General features: G+C 40.5%; 1 protein-coding gene across 6 annotated transcripts in view; it reads right to left on the bottom strand.

The window, feature by feature from the left end:
- Nucleotides 1-4,538: 4,538 nt before the first annotated feature.
- Nucleotides 4,539-22,736, bottom strand: part of MAGI1 (membrane associated guanylate kinase, WW and PDZ domain containing 1) — a 709,255-nt gene continuing 691,057 nt past the window's right edge. For 4 of the 6 annotated variants that reach the window (XM_036738388.1, XM_036738391.1, XM_036738390.1 and 1 more), the window contains 5 exons: nucleotides 17,156-17,249; nucleotides 16,962-17,022; nucleotides 16,164-16,310; nucleotides 12,756-12,894; nucleotides 4,539-8,211 (listed from right to left, as the gene is read on the bottom strand). In XM_036738388.1, coding sequence (XP_036594283.1) covers nucleotides 7,430-8,211; nucleotides 12,756-12,894; nucleotides 16,164-16,310; nucleotides 16,962-17,022; nucleotides 17,156-17,249 — 1,223 coding nt within the window. In that variant the 3' untranslated portion in view covers nucleotides 4,539-7,429. The remainder of the gene's footprint in view (nucleotides 8,212-12,755; nucleotides 12,895-16,163; nucleotides 16,311-16,961; nucleotides 17,023-17,155; nucleotides 17,250-22,736) is intronic. The other 2 variants (XM_036738389.1, XM_036738393.1) reach the window with 1 other exon arrangement.

Raw genomic sequence — 22,736 nt, 5'->3', positions numbered from 1 at the left:
AGCAAATCCACACTTGTACTTGTTTGGGTGGGGACCCTGGCTCAATCCTCTTTCTTACCCTCTCCCATGTGAAGAATGGATGGCCGTACTTCTCAGGTGGATGTCAAACTCCAACCCAAACAGATTTCTCTTTAACCTTCCTGTTTCTTCGGCTCACGAGTTTTTGCTACTGGGGAAAACAATTGCTTTGGTTCAAAAGGCTCTTCTAAAATGCTGGACTTATTTGTGGGAAACGATTTTCAAACTTTCTGTTCTATCGATTGTTAGATTTGGGGCAGAGAACAAGGCAACAGTGGGCACTGTAATGAGGCTAATACTGAGATAAAAGATGTGAAAATGCTTCCAAAATGGTAAAGGTTATATAGCAGTGAAGCATTATTGTTAATGTTATTAGTGTCAAGAGAGGAGTAGCAAGCAAAGCATCATCATTGTGTCTTATTCAAACCCTGTTGAGCTCAGAGCCTGGCTGCGAATGAACTTCAACATGAATGATTGGTTTCAAGGTAATTAAGCAAAGGTGATACCGTACTCATAACTCTGCGGTTACAAAATGAGTAAAGTCATCTGCCACTATTGTGTAGAAAATGAATGTTTGTGCTAATTCGAGATAATGTCAGAGAAAGATGATAGAAATAGGGCCTGGTGGGTCAAAACACAGAAAAAGAAGGGGAGCATTAGCTGATCATAGCACTGCCTGGCAAGACAGGAATAACCGCAGCTTGAAATCACCAGGTGATTCCACCTCTGTCACTCAGATTTGGGAAAAATCTGAGCCTTCCTGAGTAAGTTAAACTTTGGCTTCTGTGACTCATAGGCATAGCATCCTTCAAGGTTTGGGAGAAAATCTCCATGATGGTTGAGGATTAAGGGTCTTCTTCTGAAAGAATCCTGGATTTGGAGTTGGAAGATCTGAGTTCCAGTAACTTTCTGCATGACTTCAAGCAAGTCACTTAACCTTCTAGTCTTAGCTTCCTACTGTGCACAATGAGGAGGCTGGACTTAAAAACCTGTAAGGTTTCTTTAGATATATGCTCTATGAAAATGGGGCCTATATTGGTTTATGAAATTGAGATGGCAAACCAGAAAAGAAGGTGGAAAGGTCTGCATCTCTCATGAAAGGGAAGAGGGATTTGGGTTAAACTGAGGGAGAGAACTTCTTGACACTGAGGGTTGGAAATGAGGAGCTTCTAGCTTTTGGGTTTTTATTGGAGGCGGGAAGGCAGGGTAATTGGGGTTAAGTGACTAGCTCAAGGTCATACAGCTAATAAGTGTGTCAAATGTCTGAGGCTGAATTTGAACTCAGGTACTCCTGACTCCAGGGCCAGTGCTCTACTCACTGTGCCACCTAGCTGCTCCCCTGCTAGCTTTTAAGGAGAAAAAAAATACTCATACCTCTGGGGTAATTTGGCTCATGGTGTCTCACTTTTTGCGTAAAGATAGGATGAGGGCCTCTTTATTTCTTTCCTCTTTCAATTCTATGGTTTATTGAGGATAAAGATGAAAACCCCTTGAGACAGATAAAATTCCTGAGTAAGGTAGTTGGAGGAACAATTGACCACATAAGCTCTGCTTCAAATGACCACTCCTTGAAGGAAGGTGGAAAAGGCCATCAAAGTTACTTAATAAATGCAAAGAAAAAGGAGAGAGTAAAAATATTAAATTCCTCAAAGCTGTACAGATTTCATGTAGGGATGTGCCACACCAGTTTGAAAGTACTATGTCTGTGGTGGTGTACTACTTGGGAGAGGTGAGCAGTGGAACATTATGACAAAAGCACTTGATGGGCTGGGAGACAGAAGACATAGGCTGGAGACTGAGCTCCTCTGTGTTCTTGGTAAATCACTTCACATCCTCCAATCTTTGTTTTTCTCCTCCTCCAATAGTGATCTGCATCCATTTGGAGAGTAAGAAGGTTTATGCTTTTTTTTTTTTTTGCTTGACCCCAATGGACCACATCAAGAACAGTGGATGAGGATTTCAAAGAGGCAAGTTTTGGCTTGATGTCAGGAAAAATTTCCTTACCATTAAAGTGTTCCAAAGTAGAATAAGCTATTTTAGGAGCTGAGGGGCAAGGGCATGTTAGATTTTATGGGGACATGATTTGACCCATGTTATATCGAAGTCCACATAGAATTATTAAATGTGAGTCAGACTAGTGGTTATCTAGTCTTCACTGACTTTAGAATTCACCTTATAGAGGTGACAAGATGAAAGAGACAGGATTTGAAGATCCCCTGTATTTTTACTTTCCACTGTACACTTGATGTCTTTCAACAAACTTGAACGAATTTAAAAATACCTTTTCCCATGGAGGCCCAGCCCTTGAAAACACTGCTAAATAATTATTAAGAAGGGGTGTCTTTTCCCCCATTCATATTTTAATATTGCATGTGTCCAAAGGAAGTAAGGAAGTGCCCTCACACCCTACACCAATGACACTGATGGTATCGTCACATGAAAAGAAACATTTTTGAAGGAATCCTAAAAGGGGCCAGCTCAGACTTAGTGATCATTTGTCAGAGCTCCTGTGATAGGAGAAAGTCTGGCCTCAGTAACTGGACTACCATGTATCTTTTGATTTGCACTGCTAATTATTGGAGTCACAAAGCACAATATTAAAGGTCTCAATTGCCTGTTGAGCCAAGGGCCATCACAGGGATGCCTCCTTTCATTAAACAGGGAAGAGTGCAGTGTCTGTAATTGCTACTTGTGTGACAAAATAAAGAGAAAGTTCAGCAGGAAGGATGAATTAATTGTAGAATACTCTTTGAAATGACCAGGAACCAAAGCCAATGAAAAGTGATTTTAAAAAAAAAGGCCTATGGAAATTGAATTCTTGAGCAACTAAATCATACACGTGTGTTGAAGCATTGACCAATTTCATCATCTTGTCAGGTGAGACAATGGACTATGTCTAACTCTCTCCTCTTCTATAAAGCTGTAGTGGATGAGGGTTTCAAAGAGACAAGTTTTGACTTGGTGTCAGGGAAAATTTCCTAACCATTAAATACCACTCCAAAGTGCAGTGAGCTGCCTCTACAAGTCAGCTAAGTTGTAACCCTATTGTGGTCCCAAAGCTCCCAGGCCTTTGCACTTGGGATGACCAAATACTAGTTAGTAAAGATATGCTCGGGAAGCACCAGGTTCTAATTTTCTCACTAATTTTATAAAGGCAAGAAGGACCCTACTTCCCCTCTTTTAACAGGGTGCCAGGTAATTATTTTTAATTGCTGTGATTGGCTACACACCTGAAGAAGTGTGTTTGGTTATTGGCACCACTGTTTGGGAAGGACTGATCAAATGGAGATCATTTAGAGAACGGCAGAAATGATGATAAAATGCAGTTCTACTGAAGAAACTAGAGATATTGACCTTACGGATGAAATTTAATCTGCTTTATTAAGTAATGAGGTGAAGTTACAGGGAAGAAAGGACTGGGGAGGGGCAGGAGAAGAGGTACATTATTGATGTTTTCAAGAATCTGAAGGAAAGCCATGTGGAAGAGGGATTCGATTTTACCTCTTTGGGGCACGAACAATGCAAACACAGAATCGTAGGTTTAGACCTAGCAGGGACCACATTGATTCTCCAGTGCAGCTCTCTTACTTTCCAGATGAGGGATGCCCAGATAGGGTATCCTGGACAATCCAAATCTTGAACAAAGGAAGTTGAGGTACATTTATATTTGATGGAAGGAAAAAATTCCTAAAAATCAGGACTATAACAGGCTGCCATGAGAGGTAGTGAATTGTGTCCTCAAGGGAGGTATTTGAGCATAGGCTAAATGACCCCTTCAGAATTCTATAGAGCAGTTGTTGTTTTTTGAGGGAGGGCTATGTGTTGGATTGGATCAGAGGTATCCCATATGAATGCAGCTTGAACCAGGTTAAAATGTCATTGCAAAATGCTTAACTCATTAAAAATCCACTAGAAATATAATTTTCTAAGGCAATATGTGGCACTAGGGGGATCCTTATTTCTGGTTTAGTGCCCCCTCATTTCTGCTTGACACCACTAAACTCAATAGTTTACAGATCACAGAATCATAGAATCCCCTGTATAGAACTCAAAGGGACTTTAGAGGCCATCTGATCCACCCTTCATTTTAAAGATGAGGAAATTGAGGCCCAGAGTAGTTAAAGTGACTTGCCAAGGTCACACAAGTAGTTGTTACGAAATAACTATTAAGTGCCTACTAAATGCTAGACACTGTGCTAATTAACTGAGGTGGTATTTGAATCCACCAACTCTAAAATTCCTTTTTTTTTAATACAGAAGAAATAGGGAACTAAAGGAGTGGTCAGAGGAAGGCGAGCAGCTTGCCAGAGTCTCTGAAGGAATTTTATGGTGCAATTTGTTCTTCTTACTCGTGGCAGATGAGCATGAACCCAGGATGGTATTCATTTAGCCTTGCTGTGACACACGGATGGTTCAGTTAGTTGGAAACAAGTGCCCAACTGGCAAGCACCCAGCTGAAGACTTGACCCAAATGTATTCAGAAAGTTGAGGCGACAAATCAGAGACAACAACAATACAAATCCAGAAGCAGTAATTGTTATGGAATGCATACATTTTCCGTGTATTTTTTTTACAGTAAAAATGCATTAAAAAAATCTTTCACAAAAGACTCAAACTTAAAAAATACAAGTAGGGTGTCTGGTTTGCACCCCAACATTCTTTCAGGCATTGATTGTGTGGCGGGGGGAATAATTCTAAATGGTTTGATTCTGAACATACAAAATAGACTCATCAGTCACCTCCCATCAAGACATGGACTTGTGTGCTAGTTAGAGCAGTGAACCAGCAATGGTACCCGATGGTAAGTACAGCAGTTCAGAGAAAACTGTAACCTTTGACTTTATGCATAGTCCTCATACAGTACAGTGTTTCCAAAGGAAAACTCAAATTGGGGAATAAGGACCGTGTTGTCCACACCCCAAGCCTTCAGAGACTTTGACTGGCCCCAGTTGGTTATACACAGATTTTTCAGTTCTAAACATCACCCCAGACAATAAATTACCCTAAGGTTCACTTTGGGATCTACTCAAAGCTCCACCTTGATGAGAGAAAAATAAATATTGAGTTGACCTGGGGACAGCAGGCATTTCACATCATGTATTTGGCTAGAAATCAGGAATCAACCAACTCCTAGTGGTGGGGCCTTAGGTGAAATCCAATTTCTTGCCTTAGGAGGGAAAAAGCCCCAAATGAACCAGACAAGAACAGCATTATTCAGGGTTATTCTTCCTGAATCTGACTACTGCAGGTGGATGGATGCTTTGTATGGAAAAAAAATTATTTAATAACAAAAACAGCTTTCACAGGCTTTCTCCTTCTACGTCATAACAACAGACATTGTGTCTGTTTCAAGGAAAGTAGCTGGCTTTGAGTAAATCCCCATCTACTTTTGACTCCTACTCACACCATGTATAAACCCAAAAGTCAAATAAAGCTATGAACAATGTTGTATTTATATATGCATAGTGTTTTATAAAAAGATTGGCCCACATACTTCTTTTCATCAACACCAAAAGAGCATTATGCCTATAGCACACAGCAAGGAGGGATGAGCAGAGAACAGAGGATGTGTACAAGGGCTTAATATTCCACAGGCAGGCCCACCATGACAGGATAAATGAAAGCTTGAGAATTACTTATAGAGGCTCCCATTTTAAAATAGCTTTACATACCTGATTCAGTGTACATTAAAATATATCCCCATGAATCAATTTGCTTCATTTTCAGAAATATAAACACTTAATCACATTCCTCACAGCTAAATTTTGTCATAAATTCTCTTTTATACAAGAAAAAAGGCAACAGTTTTGTTTTGTGTTTTAACAGGCTCTATTAATTACAGTTTCAACTCTGTACACACAATGATTGGCCATCTTGGTTTGTTTTTGTTGGTGGTTTTTTTAAAAATATTTTTTGTTTGTTTTTACAGTACCACGGGAACAACAGTGATAGACTTGTAATGCTTGGTGTCTGTATGGAAGATGTGAAACAGTAGACCATGGACACACCAATACACCACAAGCAGCAGTTTACTCAAGTGGTCCAAAGGGAACGGCAAACATTTTGGCTCAGCTAGGCAGTAATCCATTCCAGCCGTAAACCACGGCCATAGCAGACGTCACCACACTACTTGCATCTTGAAAAATTACAACTCGAAAGAAAGGAAAAGAGAAAGAAAGAAAAAAAGAAAGAAAAGTCACCCCCGCTCCCCAAACCCTTGCATTTTGTTCTGTTGTCCAGAGCTATTCAAGCAACAAAGTCACCAGGGTGGAAGCTTCCCAACCAGACTGGGTGAACTCTCCCAATGGCTTCTTTGGTCATCCTGGGGATATTCCTCTTGCATTCACAAGGCGTATCCTGTTCGCCTCAGGAAGAATCAAATAGTAAAATAAAACAAATACAGAAATTTGTCCTTCTCCCCTCCCTGACTCCCTTAAGTAAAACTTCTGGCAAGGAACGTCTCCCGTTTTATGCTACGCAGAATGAACACATCCACTGTATACTGGGGATTTCAAATGCCTCCATTATACTGCGCGTGCACCCCCATTTTTTAGTTGCTATCCTGCTTCTAGGAAGATGATACAACACATGCTTGGCATTTGGTACAATTGCTTCTAGTCTTTGAGCTAAACTGCGGTGGTGCTGCTTTAATGCGACCTTGGTAGATGTTGAGGATTCTTAATGAGCTCGGTGGCCTACCCTTGTGCCATGGGTGTGGCAGCCCTGGCTCCTGTCTTGTTATCTCCTACCAGACAGGAAAGATACAAACTGTTGGTTGAACCAGCGCTAAATCAAGAATCAAGTAAATCTCTTTGTGCTGCTTAGTCTTCATATAAATATCCTTCATCATAATAGTAGTCTCTCCGAACAGTTAATTCATTTTGAGGATAGCTTGCTTTCTGTTTCTTCAGGAAGAGTCCTCAGCTCCTACTGGCATAATGCTTTTGCCCCTTCCCCTTCCCCGTTTCTTTTCAAAACTCCTAGATACAGTATAGCAGGAAATCACTAAATAACAGTCTGGATCCAAATAATTAAATGTAATCGATAAACTTCCTTCCCTAGAGGAATTACTGACTGCCCCATTTGACTATGAGAGGAAAAGGCTGCCCAGTTAAGGATGATTCTCCAACTCTAAACTGTATGTAGAAACAAAATTTATATCCTTTAGGGCCAGCATTTGGCAAATAATTTTCAAAAAAAAGTATACATTTAAAAATACTTTCTTTAATATGATACATCAGGCACAATACTTTTCATATATTTTTCTTATATGTTTCATCTGCATAAAGTGTTTGTTGCTATTCCTTAAGATGATCAGGTATTGGATGCTTTGTTACATAAGAAACTAAATAATTTGTTACCTTCTTAAAATGTTTAACCCTGTAAAGGCTAGAATGTGATGCAAAAAGGCTCAGATACTGAGGTCAGTGCTGCATTCTTTATAAGGTCTCCTTCTCTGCTCGGGGGGATGTCTGGAACTTCTGTTCATCTCTGGCTTCTGATTGGGGCCTTCCCTTTCTTTGCGACTGCTTTTGTCATCTCGGTTTCTCTTTTCAGGTGACCGTTCTCTCCTTCTCTCAGGTGACCGTGGTCGCCTCCTCTCTGGGGACCGCTCTCTCCTTCGGTCAGAGGACTTGGCCCTCCTTTCAGGGGAGAACTCCCTTCTTCGGTCTGGAGATTTCCTTTGATCCAAGAGTCTTTCCAAGGATCTTCTCCGTCTGCTGGGTGAACTATCTTTTCTATGGCCTGGTGACCATTCTCTTCTCTTCCCAGGAGAAATCTCTCGCCTCCTCTCATGCCGTTCTCTCCGCTCCAAAGTAGTGTCAGCACTTCTTGTTCCCTCTCGCCTCTTTTCAGGTGATTTCTTTTTTGGTCCATTTATCACCATCCTCTCCTGGTGGGTTTCTCTCCTTCCCTCTGGTGTCCGGTCCTTTGGCCTCCCTGCTCCGGCCCCTTCAGGTCGTTTAGAAATTCCATTCCAAGTGTGGTGCTCATTGAGTTGTCTGCTATACTCTCTGCTGCCTTTTGGGTCTTTAACATATGCCCGCTTTTCCCCATGTTGTGATGATTTGTGAAGATCTGGTGGATAACTGGACTCCAATGATGGGTGTTGTCTCCGATCGGATGGCCCGATTTTCATTTCCGGTACATTTTGTGGACTTGTGGGGGGGCCGTTCCTGTCGCTGCTGGGGTCTGGAAGAAATAAAAGTAACAGTTTGGTATAAGAGTCCTTTAGCTCCAGGCACCATTCACTACATTTCAGACTCCATTAATGACAAAAACAAACAACCGTTAAGACAGTCAGTAATGGAAGCCAACTCAAGCTTTGTTAATTTCAATTTAACTACAAATAGGGGGACTTATCGATTAGTACTCGGGATGCTCTGAGGCTAGCCTATCATTTTTCCCCATTTTTCCCAACATCTACACACTTGCCTAGGCATGAGTCATCTCAACAATTACAGTCAATGTCAGTCATGATTTCAGTTTCTGAAGGGTGTCAGATCCTGACTAGAGCAACTAAACTAAAAATTTCCTTCACTGTAAATAAGTTGTTTTGAAAAGAGGTGGGTTTTGAGGGGGAGGGAAGGATGGGAGAAGGTGTAGGGGCTGGAGTGATATGGAAGAATGATTGTTTCTGGTAAGTTCTGAGCTCAGAAATTCTTCTCTTGTACTAAATACAACTAAAGCTTAAGCTAGAAGAGCTAATATTCTGTGTGCTGCTATTGGGCGTAAATGAACTTTTCTGATCCTATATTTCCAAGGCTATAACATGGGTATAGTCTTACCAGTAAAGCCTGCCTCACAGAGCTTTTGTTCATGAAGGCCATGAGAACTCTTATGGAAAGTGTGTTAAGTGCTATAGAACAATTAGCTAACATTTTCTTCTTCTCACTATTGTTAAGGGGTTTGACCATGAGGATCCTTAAATGAGTCATCTGAAATGGTATGTAGACATGTTAAATGACGTCCCATAAATCTTTACAGCTAGCTACATACACCTCCATATAACACAGTGAAGTTTGGTTTACCTAAATATAAATTACATACATACACACACACACACGCGCACACACACACACACACACACATGCGCACGCATGCACAAACCACCATTTGAGACAGATGCTCATGAATGATTTCTTCTACCACAGTAAATCATCATGACAGTGGCAGAGAAAAAGTGGAATGCAGATGTTCTCAGTAAATCTCTTTCATACGGCATCAATGTACACATTACCAACACTCAAGGCCCTTCATGAACAGTCAGCCTGCTCTGCCCTGTTCCCCATCCCCATCTTCCTCTAGAGTTTCAAGTGTGGGGGAGAAGTACAGTTAGCATTTTGCTGATGATTACAAATTACAGGAGCCTAGAGCCAAACTGCCTGACTTGTGATGCCATCTCATTTCTTCACCTTTCCCCAAACCCTATTTCAGGATAAAAAAAAGCTTCATTCTTTCACTATTACATGGAGGTGTCTACTGTGGGGGAGATGAAAAATGGCTCATTTTAAAATGTAGGTGTTGAAAAGGGAGCCATGAGCTTTGGGTTTCCCATCACTTGGTAAGTATACAGCAATAGCTTTTTCTCACTCCGCCTCCTTGTTTAGGAGACCAAGAGAGTCCATGATAACTGACTGCCTTTGGTAACTGAAGGGCTTATACTTAGGATCACAGATGTGGAGCTCAAAGAAAACTTAGAGGCCGTCTAATTCACCCCCTGTCCCCTTCCATTTTACAGATAAGAAAACTGAGAGCCAGGGAGGGGAAGGAACATGCCTAAGGTCACACAAGTATCAATGGCTCCTAATCTAAGGCTCCTTTCAACTTTAAACCTGTGAGCCTGTAAATGATCTTTTGGCAGGATTATAGGCTGGACACTGGAGGGGGCCTTAAAAGTCATCTACTGTAACTAGTTCTACTTGGCCCCAAGGGGAAGAGCTAGGAGCAATGGGTAGAATTAGCAGAGACCCCAATTTTGGGGGCTTAACATAACAAAAAATAACCAGAGGTGTCTGAAAGTGCAATGGGCAGCCTCAAGAGAATAAGTGGGTTCTCCTCCACTTTGGGCATTTAAGTGCCAGCTGGAGGGTCATTTGTCGGGGAGGATGGGGGTGATAATAAAAACGGTAACCACAACAATAATATTAGCATTCATATGCTACATAGCACACGAACATAGCATTCATAGCCACATCAAGGTTTACAAAGTGCTTTATGAATGCTATTTATCCTCATAACAACTCTGGGAGGCTGGTGCCATTATCATCCTCATTTTACAGATGAGGAAACTGAGAAAGACTGAGGTTAAATGACGTGCCCAGGGTCACACAGCTAATAAGTGTCTAAGGCTGGATTTGAACTCAGGTCTTCCTTTAACTACTGCGCCCTTGAGCTTCCTCTAGGTGGGAAGGGATACTTATGCAGGTACAGATTGGACTAGATCCTGGTCAGCTACTTACTCTGTCAGGCAGATCAAAGCTTGAATAGGTTAGGTCATGTACTTACAATTTAAAGAAGGCAGGGGAGCACTCAGAATGAATTGCCATACATATCAGTATAGAGCAAAGCAGAAGCAATGAGGGAATTAGGCCACAGCACAGAAACACCTACAATTGACTTGGCTACAAACCGTAGTTTGGTTATGGCCCATAAGGTAGAAGCAAGCCTCCCCGAGCTTGTCATTTCTCATACATGCAGCGATATTAGGAGGGATCATCGCTGAGGAAGTGAGAGCCCAGCACCAAGAACAGTCAGAAAAAGAGAAAGAGAGAGAGAGAAAAGTTGAACATTTAGATTCCCTATAACAAAGGTGAAAGAAAAAAAAAGTAATAAATCTTCATTTGGTTATCTTAGGGCAAAGAAAGTTTATTTGTCCAGTCAGACAGTCTAAGGCGACACCCAAATAAGGCTGGAGAGACAGCAATTATGATAGTAGCATAATTAGACAGCCAAAAGGTGACTCAAAAACCCAAGACAATGAATGCATCCATTTCTTTTTAACATCCAGAATAATGACACAGGCTGGTATAGAAAAGGCATTGACAATTAACAAAAAACCAAACCAAACCCAGAGTCCCATCCGCCCCCCTGAAGACCGCGACGGTGGTGAAATTAAGTACAAAAAACTCATTACAAAAATAGCCTCACAGAGGAGTGGGCTCCAATCGAGTAAGAAAAATATTGGAATGGAACATAGCATAATCAACCCACTTGTGACTCTCACTGATAGAGCTGAGGGGCTTACGCCCAAATGACACTTGCAAATGGTTACAGCAGCATAAGCCCGGTATATTAAACCCTTCCTTTGAAACTGCATATTTAATGATCTTTATTTTTAGCCCAAAGAACATTTGTGAATCTTGGATTTTTTTTCATCCTCAGTGCAACAGACATATACTTTGAGATGTGAAGCTGTACAGGGTGGTTACAATGGGTCCCCAACGACATGGTACATCCAAACAAGAGGAGCATAGAGGGAAGACAAAGAGGAAGACAGAATTTCACACAGTTTCAGTGCCATCGTTGAATCTAGTGGTAAGAGGTTTAGTGCAGAAAGGTGTGCCCAGCCACTGCATGGGAATGTTGGAACCATTCCTCCACTGGAGTTGGAATTCAGAGTCCCATCGGGTCATTTCCTAAAGGGGCCTTCAGCAGACCCTCCTGGTTTTGGCCCAGAGTATTCATGCCAAATGGCATACGCCACTGGGAAGGTGAGTGTTCCAAATGGGCAACCCCATCACATTGAGTGGCACTTGATTCAAACATCTCAGCAAAGTCCCAGAATTCAATTGTGAATTGTGCAGAGCGACTTTCAGAAAGGAGGTCTAAATAGTAGTTAGTATCCCTAATAAGGGGCAGCCAAGTTCAAGGGTATCCTTCAATCACAGTTTCTATAGAAACTTTGAAGACCTTTGGTTGGGAAGAGCCCTACATCTAGGGCATAATTTTTTTAAAACAATTATTTCAAATAAATAGGACATAATTATCATAATATACAATATTTTCCCCATCAGAACCCTAATCTAAATCAAGATCAGTGCTGTTTACTCATGTCTCTAGCTATGATAAAGGAACAATAGTGTAGCGTTTAGCTTTCCTTACAGGAAAGGTAGAGTAGCATCTTTCCCCCATGATGAGCACTGGAAATGTGTTTCATCCTTTATCATTTAAAAATATATGACTACATATTAACAGACTTTTTTTTTAACAACAGTGGGCTCAGAAGGTTTGAATTTGGGTGGGAAGAGAAGGAGTGATTTGTATACAGAGATTTAGAAGAGCTGAGAATTTCATGTCTCTGAATACAGACACAAATTCAACAACAACAAAAAAGGTATTTGTGCCTCAACATATCACTCAGGAAACCTGCTTTCCTCCTTCTTTAAAAGAACAGTGTCATTTTGTGCTAGCAATGAGAAACAGTTTGGCACAGTTCAAACAAACATTCCTTCTTTCTTGGTTGGACTAGACAAAGTGTTCTCTCTCTCTGATCACCAGAAAAGGGGGGCTACGATGATCTTGCCTAACTCTCCGCCCCGGTCCATGGAAGCAAGCAAAAAGGATGAAATGTGCAGAGATTTCAGAACAAGCGAGGCAATTAATCACGTGTTGCAAAAAGGTTGGTAAGACACTGGTGAGAAAGGAAAACAAAAGTAATTTCCCGCTGCGGCTCTGAAGACAAATTCATGGAGTGATGCCAGGGAAGAAAGGAATGTTTTCATAGTTTGACCCACCATATTCCGGTACTGAGCCATCTCCACGTTTCAGAAATAGACGAACTCTGCGGCCACCATTCTTAATCAGTTCTATAGCCCGAGAATGCTTCATATTTTTCGTGGTTTCCCCATTGATTTCTAAGATTTCATCACCAATCTACCAAATCAAAAAAAAAAATGGAGAAGATTAGAGTATCAGAGTAGGAACTTGTTACAAGGGCCAGAGCTGCCCACCTCACAATAACATGACTCACCTGGTTTGGGGAAGGAAATATGAGATCTACATAAAGGAATTCTATGGGATGCAGATGAAAGATGAATTAGGGTATCTCCCTAGTTATGTCCCACCACTAATTAGAGCTACTAGGACAATCCACCATAATTCAAATGGTGATCTGACAAATATGCAGGGAGTTCATTAGGTTTTAGTTGTAACTGATTCAAACATCTCAGCACAAGAAAAAGAGTCCATATCAATAGTGTTTCTAATAAAGGGCAGAGAAGTATAAGAGCTTTGTTCAAGCACTGTTACTATAGAAACATCTAAGATCTGTGGATGGGAAAAGTCAAAGTCACCCCTGGTCACTAATGCACACCCAATAAATATAAAATGACCTAGGAACGGAGCTACATTGCCCCATCCCTTTGTCTCCTCACTCAGCATCACTTCCTATGTTGACTCTTGAGAATAAAATAAAGGTAACATTTACATAGTGTTGTAAGGCTTATGAAGAGCATCGCATGTACTATTTTATTTGAGGATTACACGGATAAAGCTCCTTGCTCAAGTATTTGAGTGAACGCATGTCAATGCTGTTTTAAGTAATTTCCCTCCTAAGTAATCCCTCTCCCTACCTTACTCCCCTCCCCCAAGATAATTTCTAAGAGAACATATTGAATTACATGTTAGAGTCGGGAACAGCCAAGAAATTCTCCCACAAATTTATTATCATCTTCTTGTTCGATGTTACCAACTATTTTTGTGCACTGGTTCTTATAGATTTTGAGGGCTGAAACCCTTTTTAAAAATGCCAATTCTGAATTTTATTTAGGGGTTTTGCTTAATTATATATCTGAAAATGCCAAGGGTCTGACTGGGAAAGCAGAAGAGATCAACAGTATGTCCAGTTATTCTTTGATCTGGTTAAAATTGGAGGCAATATCCAGCTTTCTTTTTCCTCTCTTTTTCTTCTTTCCCTCTTCCTCCATCTCTCTTTTTCTTTCTTCTCTCTTTCACTTTCATTCCTCTCCTCTCTCCTCCCTTCCTCCCTCTCCCTCCCCCCTTCTCTGTACATATACACGTGTGGGTATATATGTATGTATATGTGCACATACATACACACACATAAAATGCATGTGCATACACATATATACATATTTACATAAATGTCATAACATAGCAACTTTTCACCATAGTATTTTATACACACACACACGCGCACGTGCGTGTGTGTGTGTGTGTGTAACTTATTTGTTGTTTTAAAGGAGAGCAAACTTCAGTGATGGAGGGAAGGTGTAAGAAGACAAATGGACCTTGTGTAATTAACAACATGCCCTCCTTTTGCATTATGGCATCTCAGATGTAGAACTAGAAGGCAGCTTAGAGATCATTTACCCTGACCCCTTCCTTCTCAGATGAGGAGACTGTGTTTCAGAGAGTTTAAATCATTTGCCCAAGATGATATTGGTAATGAATCTTCTGATTCGTTAGCCAGCATTCTTTAGACTGAACCTCTAGTTAAGCCTGTGCTTGAGAGACATAGAGTCAAGCGACTTCCCCTGGGTCATAAGAGTAGGAATATCCAAGACAAAACTTGAACTATGGTCTTCTAGGTTCTAACCCCAGGCATCTAGCCACTAGGCCAAAATAATGAATAAGAATCAATACCATTTCTGGTTCCCCTGATAAACTGGAAGTTTATGAGGAGACAGCTTTACTCCATTTCTTATATTAAGCTTTTTAAAAATTTTCTTTTCTTGTTCTAAACCTGTGATTTTGCCAGTGTAGAGAACTCTCCAGTAAGGAAATTTCCTTCACCTAGGAAGATTAACAACTCATCTGTATGTACCTCATAAGGTTAGATAATTGCCCAGCAGCACTGAGGGGTGATGTTTTACCCATGGTCACAAAGCTGGTTCTGACCACAAAGTTGCCTCCCTATCCACTACACCCTGTTGCCTCTCCATAATAAATTAAAAGACTAATTTACCAATATACCTTTATCTAATTGTTTTCTGGGTGCCTTAGTCTCACATGTGAGCACAGCTTGCCCATTTACCATGTAGGCAGAGTGAGGTCCCTACAGAAAAGCCCTGAGCATCTTGGGGAGTTCAAACTGTATTGTTACCTCAAATCTCGAGGCAAGTGAAACCTTGAATTTTCTGCCCAAGAATAATAAAAATAAAATTACAAAGACTGCCCTGTAAAAGGAGGGCCTGAGCACAAGTCACCATAACTGTTATGTGTTCTGGCTGTATGGAACAAATCCCAAGTCAACTGTTTGTTGTTTATTTGAGGTGGCATTTGGAAGTCCTCGGAATCTAACGACACAGGCACCTCTATGATGATGTAGAAAATATAGCAAAAGAGCTTATATTATAGCTTTATAACAAGTTGGTCCAAGTTCAACTGGGGACAACCTAAGAATTCTGTGCAACGAGGACAAAGAAATTCCTCCCTCTCTCCAGTTTCTTGGCCCAGTGTCCCCCACCTCCTCCCTTCTTTCTCTGCTTTTGGGGAAGATTTTACTTGTGTCTTTCAACTGCATGAATGAATTCCCTCTCTTTGAAACTTATCCCAGCTTTCTACCAAAACCAAGCCCTTGAGTCCTATGATGAGTATCTAAATCCCTTAGGCCTCTCGATTCTCATAAAGTGGATTTGTCTTTACAAAATGGGTAAATTTTTAGATATAGTAAAAACTGTTTTAGGATTGTGTTGGTTTATAAATAACTTTCAAAGAGGATATGTTTTCATTAATGAATTTTCTTCATTGTTGTTCAGTCATTTCAGTCATGTCTGACTCTTTGTGACCTCATTTAGGATTTTCTTGGCAAAGATACTGGAGTGGTTTGCCATTTCCTTCTTCAGTTCATTTTATAGATGAGGAAACTGAGGCAAACAGGGCCAAGTGACTTGCCTTGGGTTACATAGCTAGTTAAGTGTCTGAGGCCAGATTTGAAACTCATGAAGATGAGTCTTTCTGACTTCAGGCCCAGCACTTTCCAGATATAACCCATCCCACCCCTAGCCAGCGCTGAATTTTTTCAGTAACAAATAAAACCAACTGAAAGGACAACCTTGTCTTTTGATCTAGACAACATTCTGTTATCTGTAGTTCCCCACCTCTTTGCAGAAAAAATGAAGATATGTTTCATTAGCTAGTCTCTTGGTGATTGCAATTATAAATTCCCTCTTCATACATACCCTCATCTTTCCACACCTCTCTGCTGGACCATCCTCAGCTAACCGCAATACATAGAGATCCATATTATACTCTCGGCCACCTCGAAGACTAAAACCAAAACCTTTGGCTCCTCTTTCCAGTTCAACAGTGTAGAAATCTTGGTCCTGCTGAAAGACATGGAAGTAGAAGATTTGTTGAAGTCCACAGGTCGAATTCAGGCTTCTCACAAGTATTTTTTAGCCATTCATTCATTCATTCATTCTAGCCATTCATTTATTCGTTCAAGCCATCCATTCATTCATATATCCATTCTATTAAGGGCCTAGAATGTACATAGCATCATTAATAAAACATAAAACAAAAAACCCCCCAAATGAATTATGATTGAGGATTAATCCTATTTTTAAATGACACATTTTTAATATGGTCCACCATTCCTTTTCTAAGTCTGGTGCCCGGGCCATTCAATATTGGTAATCTAATTTCTCCTTCTCAAAATTGCACTTTGGGGCCATAGAACCTTTCATGTTATCAGTGGCTTCTATAAACTTTGCTCTTTTGCTAGAGGCTGTATTTGGCTTAGGTTCTTTTTCTCCCAGAAAATTAAAAAAAAAAGATATTCAAACATTTTAAAAGCAAAGTTTTAAATGCTCATTCATTTCTGAAACAACTGGATCTGAGGACTTGGTGGTGGTAAACAATTACCTTGTAAAATGTTATTTTTTCCCCAGTTTTAAGAATGTCTCACAAAAATAGTCTGAATGAGTTGGAAGCCAGAGTACCAGGTAAACAAAGCAAATGAAAGAAGCTGAGCTCACCTGTGCAGCCTGGGGGGCTTTGAAATCAAACTGCGATTCCTGCTTTGGTTTAGCGTTGTTCCTGTTAAATGAAGAGAAAGGAAGAGAAAAAAAGAGCAACCCATGGGAAAACTGGGAAAGAACCAAGAACAATCGATGGTTGTGCCAGAAATGATCATGGAACACAAAGTACATCTACATGTACGACAGCTCACCTAGTCTCCTGGGCTCCTTGTTGGGAAGGAGCGTGTGTGGTGGTAATGGTGGCAATCTTTTCAGCATTGGTCAACAAAGTGGCATTCGAGGACTCTGCAGGGGGAGATAGGAAATGAAGGAAGAGTTACATGGTTTCCTCCAGGCTAGTCTTGGGCTGACAAGCTATTAGTATTCTGCACCTCTCCTCACCTGTACCCCCAAATGATTTGCATTTACCTTATGCATATTTTATAATTATTTATTTGGGTACATGTTGTTTCCCCTAGTTCAGTGTTAGCTACGCGAAGGTAGGAACAGCTTAATTTTCTGTCTGTATCTCCAGCACATACAACAGTACTTGGTGCATTTTGTTTTTTAAAGATTAGACCTGTGATTTCATTAGTACAGGGAAGTAGATCATTCCCTGTTCTGCAACGGGAGGTCAGATATTTGTCTGGGGCAATGACAGGTTAAGAGACTTGCCCAGAGCTGCTTGGTAGGTACTTGTAGTACCTAGCACATAATAGGTACAAAATAAATTTTTATTGAGGTCAACTGAGATGAAGGATAGGTCACACACTGTCTGTTAACAGACATTGACTTACTGTGTGCCAGGCTTGCTAGAAGGGAATTCTATGAGTGAATGGTTGGTTTGCTCTACAATGCATCTGGGGTGTTCTTAGTAGAACTTTGTAAAAGTTCATGCCTTCAAACTGCTATAAGACCAGACAGAAATGAAGTATATCCATCAGAGAGCATAGAATAGTCCATGAATCGCAAGACAGGAAAGCAAGTGGCTTCTAAATGCTTAGCACAGTGCCTGGCACACAGTAGGTACTTAATAAATGTTTACTGATTGATTGATTATAAGGAAATGGCTAAGGGGGCTAGTATGCCTTTAATTCTTTTCAACCTGCTTACAAAAAGAGCATCTCCATTAGCATATTATGAGAGTACCTATGTCTGGTTGGGTATGGTGGTGCCCACCTGTAACGGCTTTACTGTAGAAGCTGAGGTTGGCTGATCTCTCAGGTACTGGATTTCTGAGCTACACTGGGCTGAGCTGATCAGGGGTCTCTACCTGACATTAACATGTGAACCTCTAAGAATGGAGGGACCACTAGGTTGCCTAAGGAGGAGTAAATTAGCCCTGGTGCAACGAGAGTGATATCAGAGCTTATTTGTAGCCACTGTACTGCCAGCCAAGGAGAGCTAGGGCACCATGGGTATTTTTAAAAATTAAATAAAAAGAAAAAATAAGTATCACTGAAACATGGTCCTAAAGAAAGAGTGGGCTGTTGGAATTTGACATGATGATCCTGACTTTCTCTGCTTGCATATTCCCCCTGGCTGCCAGTCTCCATTTGGTTTTTACTACTATCGATCACCGATAGTGAAAGGGAACTAACCCAATATTCTACTTTAAAAAACAAAAACATCATGTCTGAATTTCCCTTTACTGGGCATAAAAGAAGATACTGGATTCTCTACAGAACTTATTCAGGACTGCTTGTGAAAGATTAATTTTTAAACTTGCATTGTTAAGAGCCTGAGCCTGTGAGTATAAATTGGCTATACCAAGCAGCCTACGAATGTGAATACATTCTCATGTAAATTGGCTTTTCTTCTCGCTAGACACATTCAGAAGCAACTTCATTAAAATCTCTTGAAATTTGCAGAGTAGAAGCTTGAAAAACACACCCCATGCATGGGCTTATTTCTACATAGCAATGGGTCTATGTGTTGATTCTAAGTTCTTTGTTCTGAATAGAAAAAGAATTCTTTCCTGTCCGTGATGATCGTGTCCAACAGAATCATGGATGAGGAAGGCACAAGCACCTTGGATTTAGAAGAAAAATACATGTGTCTAATAGAATGCATACTTCATGAGGGCAGGGGCTGATTGATTCATTTGGATTTGCTATTCCCAGAGTTAGCACAGTGTCTGGCACGCGGGAGGGACTTAGGAAATGTTTGTTGGATTGAATATTTTTCAAAAGTTCAGTGAAATTTGAGGCTTCTTTACTTAGGATGGATGAGGGGCTTTTTATTTATGTGTATATATACCACAAGTGCATACATACACATATATGGATATATGTACACATACACACATAAATGTACATACATGTGAGTGTATATATGTGCATGCATATACACACACACACACACAAATTTAATGATTCAGATAAATTCTCAAAGGACAGATTTGCACTGGGTTGATTAGGGGGTGATAGCAGGGAGGTTTGTGTTCTATTTCTAACCTTTTGGAGTTGATACCATGGAAGGTAACTCTCACTGCCTTTTTTTAATGTCTCTGGCTGAGACATAATTCTGGCCTGGAGGAACCATTACACTCAGCCAGCATGACACACTTATGACAAGGCATTTTGGAAAGAAGGCTCTATTGGGAGTCAAGAGATCTGAGTTGTGCCCTTGGACCTTGCCTCTCCTGGCCTTATTTAATATGAAGATGGTATGAGAAATTGGGGGTGAGGAGGGAGGTGTTTTAAGCTCTAGAATCTCTGAAAATCCTTCCAGGCCCAAATCCTCTGAGTCTATAATACCAGAGAACCTCTCCAGGGTCCTTCCAGGACCTATGTTTTCTCTTCTATCCTCAGATCAATGACTGGAAAGACTTGCTGAATGACCATACCCTTTATGGAAGACACAGGGACAACATGGCAACCTTTGTCCTTGATCTGGACCTAGCAGGGTTCAGATAAAGCATTGGAAATGACATTAATTTGCTCAGATCATTGACAGATCTCAAAGAACAGAGCCAGCATACACACTATTATGTATCAGGTAATCTATAGCAGCATATATTATATTATTATGAATAGTGATATGGATAATGATTTCACTGGTATAGGGAACTCTTAGGTAAAGCGCCTCCCTCTCCCAAGGCATGTTGGTACCTTTTCTGTAATTTATTAGTGTCAGAGAGGTGCCTGGGGGCACTTCAGTGATTTGCCCAGAGTCATATAGCTAGTATGTGCCAAAGGCAGAATTCGAATGCAGGACTTTCCTGGCTTCAATCCCAGACAACACACTGCTTCTTATTAATAATAATAATAATCATAGTAACTAGCATTTATAGATCACTTTAAGGTTTGAAAAACAGTTTACAAACATCATCTCTGGCTCTTCATGGCAACCCTCAGAGGCAGGCACTATAGGTGTTATTATACCCATCTGACAGACCGGTGAACTGAGAATCAGATTGAAACAACTCGTCTAGGGTCATGTAGATAAACCCAAGTGTCAGAGGCTCGATTTAAAGCCAGGTCTTTTCTGCCTTCAATTCTGGGACCCAATTTGCTCTGCAACATCAATGACACTAAGGCATAAACATCAGGATCTCCAGAATATTTGGCAGCCGCTGGGATCATCCCTATTCTTTCTGTTCTCCATGACTCACTGTAATTACATGGAGCCTAGTGGAAAAAGAAAATACAAGATTCCACTGCGTTGCAGGGAAATTGTAGACAAGACATCAGGGACGATGTTTCCTTGTAATTAACAATAAACATAATCACTGAATTGTGTCATGATATCATTTCAGGTTTCTTTTGTGTCATGGTAACCCAAGAGCTTCCCACCTGTATCAGATTCAGTTGTCATAATTGTTTTTTCATCCTAGTTACTTGTTCTCATTCTTTTCAGGGGACTCAAAATGCTAACAACCTAATTCTCACACAGATGGAGTCCTTTGTATCTCTTCTGGTCCAGTTACCATTTTCTGTATTCTACCATGTAGACTTTCAGGTTGGAGGCAATTATGAATTTTTATTGACTTTTCACATGGTATTCCGAATTGAGTTGATTTCTTCTTCTCTGGTGATTTAGATCATTTAATTCTGCATTAACGGGTGATTCATGCACAAGACAAGGGAAGCAGACACTCGTTTGCAATTTAAAATAATGAACTTCCTTTTTAAATGACTTTGATATTCTGCTACACAAGTGTTACCAATTCAATGAAGTGTCTTCAGAAATAAAAGACTAAGTTGGGGCTCACAACTCCCTCCAGCTCCCAACTTCTTAATTAATGCTAGATGATTAAAGTGGTTAAAAGGGGATTGGAATCTTCTTGCTTTTACTAGCCACTTTCAGAATACCAAAAATGGTCTTCATGTATATTAGATTCTTACAACATTTCCACCACATTGATAAACCTGTGCTTATTTTAATTAACATTGTGTTAAACATTCTGCAATTAAGCAGAGATGAGTGTCTGACAAAATGCTTTCCAAAGAGACTTTGTTTCTCTATACAAAGCTTAAGGCCGTTTGGTATGGCTTGTTCTGTGGTTTGTCCTTCATTCTCAAAGAGGACAAAGGCAGATGACCTGCCTCCATGCCGACACATTTTGCATCTGTCGTAGGAACTTATATTTTAGAGCTCAAAACTTGTGTAGTCAGACCCCTTCGTCTTATAGATCATAGACGTAGAGTTGGGAAAAACGATAATGGACCAATTACTCCTCATTTTAGAGATAAGGAAACTGTTGAGACCCAGGTAGATTGTGAATTGGCAAAGGTCACATAGGTGGTAAGTGCCAGAACCAGAACTTGAACCCAAACTCTCTGACTCCAACTTACAGAGTATCCTGGGGACAATGAGAATAGCAATGACTTATCCCAGGTCCTAAAGCCATAATGTATCAGAGCCAAGACCTTAAACTCAGGTCTTCCTGATGTCAACATCAGACTTCTAAGTCACTCTACCATGCTAATTCTATTCTTCATTTTTTATTGTACTTTGAAGAAGCTGAAACCTCTTGGAAGCTTGGAAAGTGTGGCTATTTTGATGGTCATTTCTGAGCTTAAGTACCTTTTTCTGAAATGTTATTTGCAATGCCTTGAATTCTCCTGGGCAAATCAGAATAGCTCTGCTATGCCATCACAGAAATGGTTTGCCAAGAATAGCCCGCCATATCACTCAAGCTATTGTCATGGCATCTGCACACTTCAAGACACAGGCTCTCTTGGATCTCATTTTCGGACAAAAAAAAAAACCCAAAACGGTGGGCACTTGCAATTCCACCCTTCTATGCTGGCAGTCCTAACAGCCATGGCATCTCTGTTCCAAAGCCAAGCAGATCAAGAAAGGGTAGAATTGTTCACTTCATGAATATTTTAATGCATAAATGCATATGCACTAAATATTTGAAAATCTGAATTTGAAAATCCTTCCTTTATGCCTGTGACTATTTATCAGGTCTTGAGACATTCTCCCAAAGAGAAGTACGGGCATCTATCTGGCTTCCTGGCTTTCTCAATGAAACAGTAAGTACAGTCTAACACTATTTCTTAGGTCAACATACACTTTAACCTGACTTTGGAATAACAAGCCTGAGAGTATAATTGAGAATGGTATAGTAGAGCGCTGGGCCTGGAATCAGAAAGCCCTGGGTTCAAATCCTGCCTCATCTGTTTACTGGTTGTATGAACCTGGGCAACTCACTTAAACCTCTCTGTGCCTCAGTTTCCTCTGATGTAAAATGAGGCTGCTAGACTCCAGGGCCTCTTAAGGTCTTTTTCAGTTCTAAACCTGATCCCAGATCTTAGAAACTCACATATGTGTGTATTCATT

The sequence above is a fragment of the Trichosurus vulpecula genome, chromosome 9, assembly GCF_011100635.1.
Source record: "Trichosurus vulpecula isolate mTriVul1 chromosome 9, mTriVul1.pri, whole genome shotgun sequence".
NCBI lineage: Eukaryota > Metazoa > Chordata > Mammalia > Diprotodontia > Phalangeridae > Trichosurus > Trichosurus vulpecula.
Note: the sequence above shows the minus strand (reverse complement) of the source record. Positions and strands in the feature narration are given on the sequence as shown.